Genomic DNA, 13,019 nt, shown 5'->3' on the forward strand with positions numbered 1-13,019 from the left:
GAATGCGTAAGGATAGCAGAAAGTGATGGAGGCAATGTCAGAAATTTAATATAGAAAGGACTTCTACAAACTCTTCCTTTCACAAGCATTCTTACACAAGCAATCCTCTTCTTGGCAAGGGGCTGCAGGATCAAAATATAAAAAGCATACATAGTCAAATGGTTTTTGAGAGAAACTGAACTTTATATATATATATATATACTCTTTTTTTGGGGGAACAAAACTCTAAATTTTGTTGTATTGGTTGGTGCTGCCAGTCCCAAAGAGCATTAATATTTTAAAGCCTTGATCCTGTAGACCACTGGCTTCCCAGAAGGGTCTATACAAATTACTCAAGACTTTATTTGTTGGGTTTGGAAATGGCTACACTGTATAAAAATGTTTTTGTATTTATTTTTTAAAAAATTAGCTTTACAAAAAGACTTTTCCCTTTTTTTCTTTTTCTTTTTTTCTTAAAGATATCATTATCTACAGGAACCCATAAAAATTTTTCCATATTTACATCTAGATAGCTAATCCTTGACAAATATAATATTGTGAAATAAAATATTGAAAGTGAATATCCAACCTTTTAAATAGACATTTGGCTCACAGCATAAACAACAGAGAAAAGAAATAAACAGAACAAAAAAAAGATCTGCTCTTCTTACAGGCCCGATCTTTTCCTTTCTCTTAAAAAAAAAAAAAGAAAAAAGAAAAAAGAAAACAAGTATATTGGTGGTATCAAACGCTGCTTCTAAGCAGAATGCCAGCAACAAACTGCTCCCATCCAGCACATCACACTGAAAAACCAAGTTCTCTGAAGCTCATGTGAGTGGTTGCTGAGACATACGAGTGTCCGGCCGAGGCAGGACCGGCACCTGTCCCCCATGCTGCTCCTAACGCATCGTTTGCCTCTTATTCTGAGGAAGGGTATGGCCCCCGCACTCCCCTTCTTTTGCTCTCAAGAGACATAGTTTAGCTTCATTCTTAAATGGTATATTTGGCCACTGATGCACAGAGACATAAGGTCAGGGTTGGAAGATGACAGCGTGCCTCTGGTTTCTGAGCACGCACACGCATTTGCTCTCCGTTCTCTCCCGCCCAAACACACACACTGCCACACACAGCCATTCACCCACTCTGAAGCATACAGAGGGCCAGGTCCTCTCGCGGGGAACAGACCAGCGTGCCACACAGTCCCTTGTAACCCCCTTTGGAAAATAAATTTCCTGGCAGATCCCTTTTGCCAGCAGTCTGGGAAGTGCCGCGGAGGAGGAGGAGGAGGAGGAAGAGGAGGAGGCGGAGGAGCCCGCAGAGCCGGATGGGGCCAGGCCAGCAGCCCTGGCCACCGCGGCCCCTGCTGAAAGGCTGCTTGCTGCAGCTGGAGTGCAAACTGGGACTTGGAGGGCTACGGGGAACGCAAAGCTCCTCAAAATGGTCTCCGGTTCCCTTGTGGGCACAAATGCTCTAAAATTCAGGCCTTCTGTTTGTTGTCGCGTACTGGGACACGTGCTACAGCTAGTGTAAGAAGAACTCAAACTATGCTATATTACATTACATCCACTCACACTCGCAAACACCCCCTCACGCACACATATGTGTTGGCAGGATATATCAGCATTCATATAAAGCTCTGGAACTTTTATCCCTTGGCATTAAGAGCAAAAGCTACTTAACCGGTACCTTAGTGTTAACTGCAAATGTGCTTTAGAAGCAGCATTTCCTTAGATAACTTCTGTAAATATCACAGTGACCATAATATACCATTAAATGTATTTTGCTGAAGTGTGCAGCCAATAACCCTGGCTATATATATATATATATATATTTATATAATTCCACCCACCCCCAAATCTCTTTAAAGAAAGTCTGTAAAAGCCGGTGTCGCAGTGTGAAAGCTTCCTTGAGCATAGGAGTTTAAACAATGTACCTCACCATAAAAAGGAAAAAGAAACAAATTAAACAGCTGTAGGCGCATTATCCCATACTTCTACAGTGTTGTGTCTAAATGCTGTGCTGGCTTGAGAAAGAGTCTGTGCACGAGTCAATCTGTCTTAAAATACTGCTGTAAATATTGTCATTGGTTTGGTTCTACAGTTGCGTTCTCCTCTTCATCCCTCTTGGGCTTCCCTTTCTCCTCCTCCTCTTCCCTGATGGCCTGGATTTGTTCTGAAGATTGGTGCAGCGTGGATTGCTCCACGCCTTGCTTCTCTGTCCCAGCTAACCTCTCCTCATCCTCAATTACTTTCTTCCACATTTTATGGTTCTGAAGCAGGTGCTGAGTGATCTGACAGTAGATTTTCCTCCTCTTGAACTTCTTTCCTGTAAAATACCATGTGACATTAATGTACTGTGTTCTGTGAGAGAAGAAGGAAGAGGGACTGAAGGTGTAGGAAGCAGACAGGGTGCACTAGGACATATAGGAATTGCACCAACAGATTTTTAAAAACACAAACTTAAACAGTCTTAAAATTCAGAAAGCTATGCCTCTCCAGACCTCTGGGAAAGCAAACTGGTTTCCTGCACAGTTTGAGCCCCAGGTTCATCCCATCACAGGTTGCATGCTGTCCCTGACTATGCAGCTCACAGAGACATCTAGTGCTTGAATGATTATGCATAAAGCATGTTGCTGAGCTGTTTCTGCTCATTTTTGTATATCAAGTACTTAAAGACTCTGATCAACCTACTCCATAACACATACACATTAAATTCTGTGCCCCCACCCACAATGGATCCTTGCTGATTGCCTTAGGAAGAAAGATCCTGATTTTGTTTTCTCCACATTTTACCTTTGATCTGAGCTGTAGAAGGATAATGAATGAGCAAGCATTAGTAATTAAAGGAGGGAACCCACTCCTATGTGCCCTTTTCAAAGTCAGGGATTTATCACTCCACCATTGCAGTAGAGACGACCTTAAAGCCTTTGCACAACATGGCTTTGGCAACGGAGTCTGACCACTGAAGATGTAGTCTTACAGCTGAATACTATCAGGGAGCTCGCTTGTCTTTGGTTTTGAAGCATCAGTCCATTGCTGTTAACCTATAAAATGTTTTTGCCACTGGTAGTTCTCATGGCTCCTGACACAGCTGCACTACAAGTGTTTTGCTGTCTGAAGTGTGTTTTTTTCTTTGTCAATACAGTCTGTCCAACACAGATTGTTAACTCCTTAACAGTACAAAGCTTGAAAATTTTCCCTGGTTGTTAACAGTGGCAACGGCCATCACAGAACTGAAATAATAACCCCTCCAAAGACAACTGCCCATTTCTTTTTTAAAGAAGGTGACGCAGAAGAATGTTTTGTACCAAATAAATTTGTGTGGATTAGTATTTGCAGGTTGCCTGAAGTATGTCTGTGTCAGGATCTAAAACGTTTAGCCCTTGAAGCTTTTGAACTGGAAACAAAGAGCTTTTCACTGAGCACAGACCAAATCCAACTCAATCCTTCATTAGAAAGCCCTTGGTTCCCTGTAGGAAACCTTCAGGTTCAGCACTAATAGGAAGCCCCTACCCTGCCAATGCCGCAGCAGGACATTCTCTCCTGGGTTTCCCGGGTGACCCTGCATCTTGCTGCTCTCTACAGACACCAGCGAGCACTTGCTGTGGTGTTAAAATCTGTCTGAATCACTAAAGACTGAGCCTGTTTAATTCTTATACTTGCATCAGAACTTTGGGGGAATTACATACTCCTGTATAATAATAAAAACAATTTTAAGCTACCTTACAGTTTTATAACTCTATAATCTCTTATATCTCAACTGCTTTAGTGAATTATCAGGACCTAGGTGAAGTGTTTTCTGCCACAATTATATTTCCACCTGCCTAAAAGGCATTTCCATCAAGAAAAAGAGCTTTGTCAACATCTACGCAACTTTTAATATCTATGCATCTGACATCTCAACCTTTTATTTTGTTTTATTGAGAAAGTTTTAAACATCCAAAATTGTGTTAATCACAGGTATAAATTTCTAACGACCTGCAAGACCCCTACGTCAACACAAACAATGCTGTTGATTCCTGATTCAGATCCACACAGTCACAGAGAATTTAGGGAACCGGAAGAAAACAGTTTGTAACACATTGGTATGATCGAGAAGATAAGCACCCCACATTTGGTAAGCAGGAAGTAGGAATAATTTGTTTGGATATTTCAAAACTCTGATACATTCACTTTTAAGGTTTTGAAAAAGATAAAAGAGCCTAAAAGCACCAGGTTGAATAGTAAAGTACTGTCATGGAGGAGAATGTGAAAAAGAAAACAGAAGACAACTAAAAAATGGTCTGTTTTCAATGTGACAAGGGTTAATAATGGTCTGTGCTTTAAACCTGAAAGCAGCATTGTTAGACTTGACTAGCAGTGATAAAGAAGATAAGTGAACAGAGAAACAAGGTGAAAGGAAACTAAGGATTTCAAAGTAAGGTGAGACACTCCAATGGATAAACGAGAACATCCTTCATCTTTCTTTTTAATACAGCAACATCGGTTTCAGGCTTTGGGGTCTATGTTGGTGACTAATTGAATACGCTTTCCCCCGGCAGGCAATTCCATAAATGCCAATCTGCCACAGAAACATATGACTCTGCCTGCTATTAGAGCTGATAGATCATAAGGTGCTAAAATAAACTTGTGTGTGCTATAATACTTAATGCTTGTTGTTCTCAACAACATTTTTTTGTGCATGTGAACCTGCTAAACTTAAAATATGTGCAAATGTGTGTGTGTGAACAACAGCAATAATTTCTTAATTACAAACCGTAAACCCCTGGATCTTACTAGAGATAAAAGGTCAGTTCTACACATCAGGAGATGTAGATTTTAGTTCCACGTCCTTATGTGGACAATGCAATCCTCAAATCTTTCCACTTCTCAGCCTCCCCAACAGAAAATAGGGATGATACTCAGTAGGGCATGAAAGTGTGTAGGAATGAACAGAGAAAGTGAAGCTGTTAAGAGGAAAAAGCTATGTATCAGTATGTCATTAGCACACTTAAGGCTAGTGCTTTCTAGAAGGATTAGATATAGGGGAGGGAGAGAAAGATGACCCAGAGGAAGGAAATAAAAGAACAGTAGTAGGAAACTCAGAGGGAGGAGGAACAGGAGAGAGAGGAACAGGCAACACATGCAGGATTAAACTGGTAAAAGAAATAGGTCTACAGCTGCAGCCTTTTCTCTTAAAAATTACTTCCAATGAGTTCCTGAGATCTCCTTTCAAGGTACAAAGTTTTCCTCTCAGTATGACAAATGTCAGCACTGTTGCCCTTCTGGAGGAAAGGCTGGAGACTATCAGCTTTAGTTACTGATTAGCCAGAAGGGCCAAGTGATGCAGTTCCCAGCACACAACACAGCAATGCTCAGTGCCGATTCTCTCCACTCTTCTCCACACATTATGCTGAGGAGATTTGTATTAAAATACTTCCATTGAAAAAAACTCTTTTACTGCATCATCATCTCAGAGCCTCATTCCATTATTCTTGTACATCATGCTAACTCATGGAAATGATGAGTGCTTTCCTAAAAAAATCATCTCCCAACCATCCTTTCTTCAACTGAAATTGTTGCAGTCTGCTAACATCAGTGCTGAAACAGTCTAAAAAGCCCTCACACAGATGGGTGATCCATCACCAGAAACCTCAACTGAAGGTACAAATGAGTAGTAGATATGAACAGCAATGCATATGAGTCCTGAAACCATGGAGTGTCTCCATTACCAATGTAACTGGCTACACACCAGCTTCACTAAGGACAGCACTGAATCACTGTAACTCTGGAGAGGCCCATGTTGAACCTGACCAGCTCATGGTCTCTATGCTTTTACAATATGGCTGCTTAGTTTTTGGTCACAATATGGAACTTGCTCCATTGAAAAATCTAAGTGTGAACAACTTACTGGATTCAGCATTTTCACAAGTTTCCATTTCTGCTGTTTCTTCCTCTTCGTGCTCATCAGTGTCTCCTGATTCATCACTATCTTCTATCCATTTTCCTGGCATCAGCCCCGCTGAGTCATAAGAGTTACATAGTGGTCCCACAATGTGAGTGATGAAAGATTCCTGGAGGTGTGCCAGCTGAGGAGCAGAGCGATCCATGAAAGGACTGATTGGCAAGCCCAGGCTAGCCTCTTCATCACCCTGGAGATGAAAAATAGCAATAATGTCTTTGAAGTAAATGAAACAAAACCATGTCACGAAAAGGGGTAATGCACATCAAACCACTTAAAAATGATGAAAGAAAAATAATTCAACTCTAATGCCACTTCTATAGTATGCCAGCATGACACTACTACAGTGCCATCATGTCAAATGGTTAATGGAAGTTACAGCTCTTTTCTTGTAAGAGGACCTACTACTGATAGTGTGAATTTAACAAGGATGTTAGCTGATGACTGCAAAATGATGCCCACTGCCCTTGTCCTGTACTTTTACACTGTGAGTGTGCAAATTTGAAAATTATTATTTTCTTTCTTTCTTCATGTTATTTTCAAAAAATCCCTTCTGATTTTTTGATTTTTAGCTCACAACAACCTTGTAATCAGCCACGTGTTTGCAGGGAACAAGACTGAACTTCTACAAGCAAGGGCTATCTCATTGAACTAGTTTTCTTATTAATTTTGTCCTTACTATACATAACATGGAGAGGTCCTCTTGGCTTTGGGTCATAAGTACTTGTTTTCCAGGACTATTAGAATGATCCCTATGAAAGCATGGGTTACTCAGAAGTAGTAAATCTTTCCCATAAAGCTTTTTGCTAGCTCTTCTTGGGGAAAGAGGGTAAAGGGGAGGTATAGGAAGACTTTTTTCTCCCTCCTCTTATGATGTAAAAGAAAGTAAAACTTTCTTGCAGAACCAAGTCTGATATATTCACTCATCCCTATCACAAGAAAGCTTCTGGTGATATCAGTGAGTTTTCAGCTGAGTAGACATGTCAAGACTGGATGCCACCTCTCCAAGAAAAATATCTAAACCCCCTAATCAAGCCCGATATACAAATTAATGTTTTAATACAATACAGAGATCTATATTTGAGAATAAAGATTAGAATTTGGAGAGACATTTTCAATTTCCATTATATTACAGATTGCCTGAATTTATCTCCTTGTAACCTAAATTTTCCAAAAGTCATGGACAATGTATCTGGTCAACACCCTGTTGATATCTAGGAACGCCAAAGAATGAGAGTTAAACTTTGAAGCATGTATGACAAATGTCTCATTTCCTTGTGTTTTGTTTTGTTACTTTTATAATAACCTACCCCAGAATGTTATGTTCAATCATTAAATGCAAAATATTAGTGTTAACAAAACACTGAAACATGCCATCCATTGCTGAAATAGCAAGTAAATTAAGAAGAGGTGGCTGCTCTCTCTTCTTTACAGTAACATGTCTGAGATTTCCTGGTTGTGAGCTGTCAGTAGTGGGAAGAAAGCTGACTGTTGAAATGTTTACAAGTTCTTTTTTCATGTTCCATTAAAACATGATTTATTATGTGAAACATCTTGCAGTGCATTTTTTGATTCTTTTTAATATGTCTAACCTGTCTTCAAATAAGTACACTGAGCATGTGGAGGGAAGAAAAGGAAACACACTGTCACAATATGACAGGATCTTGAATGTTTCTATGCAAAACATTTTTACTAAGGAGTTTTTATTTACAGGGGAGTTAAATTCTTCAAAGGAATTGGTGCTTATTAAAGGAAATTCAAGAAGAATATTTCATTACTTTCACAGCATAGGTTGAATGCATATATATATATATATATGCTTTTTGATAACAATTCTAGGAAAATCCAAACTTCCCATAAAGTTCTCCTTTTTAGAAATGAGAAAATGAAGATTTTTCCCTTCTCAGAAAAAAACTGATGATCAAAAGCATGGTGAAGAAGGCTTGATACACCTCTCGTAGCATATTACATTACAGAAAATCAGAATTTAACCGAGGTTAAATATATTGAGAATCTAGCTTATCCTCCTTAATGCCAAAAGTAAGTCCTAGGAAGAAAACATTCTCTGTTTTCAACCCCATCAGTATCCTGTCAGCATAGCGACTCATGCCATGCAAAAAAAACAAAACAGGAAACCCACTGGGACTTACTGATTTCTCAATACAAGTGAATACACATCTTCCATTAAAACAAAAACAAAACCAAAAAACCCTAGTATCTTACTGATTACCTGACCTCTTGGAATTTGCAAGCCAAGAGTTCAAATGCATTTGCTCACAATCCCCCAAAGGAATACCATTAACAAAGATAACATATATGTTATTCTGAATCAAATTTTGCAGAGAGGATAAATCTCAAATGCATTTTTTTTAAATTACAGGATCATAAGAAAGATAATCTCCAACAGTCCTTTGGAGCAGCTTCCAAGAGCATGAAAACATTAGTAGCACATCTTTCTGACTGATGGAAAATAATCCAGATTCCTGCTATGGAAGAGATAACACCCTATCCTCCCACACATGTTCCTCCCAAGCTTGATTCAGAGCTCACTATCCAACACTTTGACAATACTAATGTATTGGAGCAGTTACTGCCCTCTGACATTAGTTATGTTGGATCAAAGGAGAGTCATATCATGTATCTGATCAACAGGTTTTGTCTGCATGCAGTAGTCACCCACATAAGCTATGATCATCACCAGAATTAAGTAAAGTACAATTTGTTGGGAGAGTTGTAATGAAAACAGACAAATATGAAGAAAAGCATTCCCTGAAAGAAAATTTGGGAGATGAAGGTTGATCACTGTTGTTATGGGACTCAGTCTCTTTAAGAAAAAATGAAAAGAAAAATGGAACCAACTATATATGTAATATATATAAGGGTCATTGTTCTTTCTTTTTCTAAGGAGATCTGAAATAAATGAAGGAGGTTCAGGTCAATGTCTGAATTTTGTCCTTTTTCCCATTTCTTTACATACTCCAGAAGGCAGCAGCAGCAGAAAATCCTGTTTTTTTTCCAAAGTGTAAGTACAGTAAATTTAAGGGAAGATGAAAAGGCTTTAAAAGGGATTAGTCTGTGACTTCAAGTTACTGCACAGCCTCCCCAAGAAGACTGTGGCGTGTCTGGTTCAGTGATTTAGCCTGCTTGCTTCCTCTTGAAAAGACAGGATGTGGAGTTTAGTCTAACCAGCACATTCAAAATATGTTCCCACTCCGGAAACAGGCATAGTGTGGGAACAGCCCCATCCCTTGCACTCGGCAGGGCTAAATAGGTTATAATGAGAAAAGGTTCAATTAAGGGCTCCCTTACACCTGGCAGAAAAGGACCAGTGCCTGGCTGTATTCCCAGGTCTTTGTAAATCAATCTGTGTCTGTCCTCCTTCCTCATGCTACCATCAGCTAAGCCTTGCATAATTAGTGCAGTTGTACTGACAAACCTTCTGAAAGCTGAAAGCGTCAAGTACGAGTCAGGATCAACGTGTAGGGAGCAGATATGGTTAGTCTGTGATAAACTGAAAGTCAATGTTACAGTCGCGCTCAGTACATAAAGGTTCTGTGTGTGTGAATAGAGACGTGGCCCACAGGGAAGCTAAAATAATTCATCTGCTCTGTTTAGATCACCTCAGCAACGATGTTGTGTCCAGTTTTGGAGACCACATGTCAATAAAAGTGTGAGCCACCTGGAGTGACTGCAGAGGAGAGCAATGAGAAGCAGCTGATGTCTCGAAAAGACATAGAAGGAAGGATGAAAAGATAGTTTGCACTAAAGAAGACTGAAAGGGAGACATGACGACTGCCTACAGAAAAATAAAGAGGAAAGGAACACTTGCTTACCATGTCCACTGTAAGGACAGTGCCAGACTGGAACAGTTAAGCCTGTAGAAACCCCATCATCAGAGGTCTTTGAGGACACATCAGAATCTTCAGTGACAAATGGACTTTCACTGATCCAGCAAAAGGATGGACTAGTGTAACTCTAGCAATCCCCGTCATCCCTTATTCTCTGTGATTTTCACTCATCACCAGCACCAGCATGGTGCGAGACTGTTTAACACAAGACATGCAACCAGCAGATACCACTTTGGACATGCATTTATTTACCTGTTCATAAAACTCATTGACAATGCCTTCTGTCCACTGCAGATGCAAATCTTTGCATTTTGCAGGCCCATTTATGTCAGCCAGTTTGATGCACATTTGGCAAACGAGCAAGCGGTCATTCTCATTAGTCCAGTCAATTCCAACATCATCATTCACCTAGTAGACAGAAAAAGGAAAACCATGACAGTAATCCTGGGTAAAAGGATGCATCCACAGAGGAAGTTCTGCCCTGGAATATCTTACAGTATATTTAGCTATTTAATAAAATCACAAGTGTAAGCAGGTGAGCTAACCCAAGGTTGGAATTTACAATCAGCTCTGGAGCAATATGTAAAAAGAAAAATAAGTGAAAACTATTGAACATTGAGATAAATCACAAGAAATTAATATTTAGCAAATGATGTGCCTGTTTGAAAGCATTTGCTAGGAAAACCAACAAATGCAATCTTTCCATGACATTTTCCAAGAAGTTGCTACCTAATTGGTATACAATGATAAAGTACCATCAAATGCCATGCTGATTTAATTGCAGCGTGAAGACACATCTAACAAGCTTATTTCCCTATTTGATCTAAGTCTGAAAGTATTCCCAGTCTTTTTCCTTTTCTCTATTTTTCCCATACCTCCCACAATAAAAAGTAATATATACTATCAACTGCTCTAAAATAAAAGCGTCACCTTGAAGAATCACAGAAAGGTTGAGGTTGGAAAGGACCTTTGATGATCATCTAGTCCACCCCCCGCTAAAGGCAGGGCCAGCTAGAGCAGGCTGCTCAGAATTGTGTCAAGTTCGGCTTTGAATATCTCCAAGGAGGGAAACTCCACAACCTTTCTGGGCAACCTCTTCCAATGTACAACCCCCATCACAGTAAACACATCCTTTCTTATTTTTAAATGAGGATTCCTGTATTTCAGCTTGTGCCCACTGTCTCTTGTCCTGTCACCAGATACCACTGAGAAGAGTCTGGCTCCATTCGCTTTACTCTCCCCATCAGGTGTTTATACACATGGCTGCATCCCATCAGGTCCCATGTACTCGTGTATGTCCAGTTTGATTAAGTGCTCCCTAACCTGATGCCATTCACTGAGGGTAAGTCTTCATGACTTCAGACTTTGTCTCACACCTCAGGGGCCTGGGATTCCTGAAGCCAGGTCTTAGCCACAAAGACTGCGACTGAGAAAGCACTGAGGTCTTCGGCCTTTTACATCTCCAAACGGTCAGCGATAGCAACCTTTACTGCCATTAGCCACATTTTCCCATCTCAGCCTTTTCTCCTAGAATATCTCCTCATGTCGGAGGGGCTGTCTTCTACTGTCCACTTAATTTTCGAAATTTGAATCCCTCCTTGAAACACAGCTTTAATTGTCAAGCTTGCAATAGTTGAAAATGGATAGAGAGTTGTTGTGCTATGACTAGATGAAACTTCCATGTCCTCTGTCAGCAGGTCCCCTGCCCCATACAGCAGTGGGCCCCCATGGTGAGGGCTTTGCTTCTGGTGTACGTGGTCCAACATAACTAATGTCAGAGAACAGTAAGTGCTCCAATGCACTGATATCATCAGTGTTGGACAGTGAGCATCCTTCATTATTTCTTGTGGGTACTTTCCAGACTACAAGTTTTCTGGTGGGAGGATGCTTACATTACATGTGTTTACACTGACTTCTGTACAGAAGGGTCTCTCTGACTGTAGCCTCAATATACTAAACTACAGTTCAGCAACCCAATCAATAACGTGATCATTTAGAGCTAATTTTATCAGTTACAGCACCTCCACCCATACACAAACATGTCAGGTCTGCTCTCTGAGACCACTCTGGTACAGAAGAGTTTTTGCCAACCAAACATAAATAATCTCTTTTTAAGGCAGTGATTACTCTGGGAAAGCCAGGCTCAGCCACAAGCACTGGTTAATATGTTCACCTTCTCCTCTACTTTTTATTCCATGCATGACCATTTGACTATTCAAGCAATAAGGAGAGAGAAGGAGGTTAACAGATGTCCTTACAATCTATAGTGAGCTGGCGGGACCTGATATATCAGACTGTGCAGTGTCTCAGGTATCATGTTGCTTGGCTACAACAGTGGTTACATCTACCATTGTCCAGCCTGATAGATTTAAGACAAATTTAGTTTTCAATATCTGCAATTTATGCCTAGTACATTGGTCAAGCTTGTCCTCTTCCACAGTTAAGACAGTTAATCTCTGTGACAAAGCCACAGTAATCACTGGTTTAGCCTGTCTTTTTTCATTCCTTACTTATGTTCACAGAAGTGAGGGCTTTGTTCCAAACTGTCACATTCAAAGGATGTATTCAGACAGCCTAAATTCCCTGTGCTTTACTGTCATTGTAGCCCTGACAGATGGGAATCTGCCAATACTTTTCAATATTTATAAGGAAATTAGGCCAGTGAAAATGATCCCAGAATTTAAAATTAAGACCTGAAGAAACTCCCCTGATATTACCGGAGGTTTTGGGACATGACTAACAGGGGTGCAGAAGGAGTTCAGACTTCTATGGATCTACAGATCAGTTCTCTGCCTACCCTGAACCATAATTTAAGGCCTTTCTTTAGAGCTTCTTAAAGCCTAACAAAGAGAGAGATGTTACAGAGAAATGGAAAACAAAACCAGTTATACATCTGGAGGCTTCAAGATTTCAGGATATAGGTCCATCCTAAGCAATACCACAAGAAAACATTTTATCTATGTCACCAAAACAGCTAAGAGGTCTTAGTTCTGGATGAGAAACACTGTGCTTGGTGTGTTTCTCACAAGGAACAAGAAGGCAGTACCAGCTCCAAAGGCAAGTATCATCTAGGTGACATGCCAACAGCTTTGATGCATGATGGAGTTTATTAAAGTAACTTGATAGGTGGTGATTTCCAGTAAGTTAGGTTGAAACTGTACAATAATTTTTAAGAATGGTTTCCGAGGGTTGCGATTTTATACTCACTGAATGGAGCGTGCAGGAAAGATCTTTAGTGACCTTTCTCTGGGG

The 13,019-nt window shown here is 40.2% G+C and overlaps 1 protein-coding gene across 1 annotated transcript in view; it reads right to left on the reverse strand.

The window, feature by feature from the left end:
* Nucleotides 1–2,240: 2,240 nt before the first annotated feature.
* PDE3A (phosphodiesterase 3A) overlaps nucleotides 2,241–13,019 on the reverse strand; it is a 258,441-nt gene continuing 247,662 nt past the window's right edge. Inside the window, exons 14-16 of the mRNA XM_052789893.1 lie at nucleotides 10,020–10,175; nucleotides 5,823–6,109; nucleotides 2,241–2,304 (exon numbers count right to left, since the gene is read on the reverse strand). Coding sequence (XP_052645853.1) covers nucleotides 2,241–2,304; nucleotides 5,823–6,109; nucleotides 10,020–10,175 — 507 coding nt within the window. The remainder of the gene's footprint in view (nucleotides 2,305–5,822; nucleotides 6,110–10,019; nucleotides 10,176–13,019) is intronic.

This window comes from Harpia harpyja, chromosome 6 (assembly GCF_026419915.1).
Source record: "Harpia harpyja isolate bHarHar1 chromosome 6, bHarHar1 primary haplotype, whole genome shotgun sequence".
NCBI classification, from domain to species: domain Eukaryota; kingdom Metazoa; phylum Chordata; class Aves; order Accipitriformes; family Accipitridae; genus Harpia; species Harpia harpyja.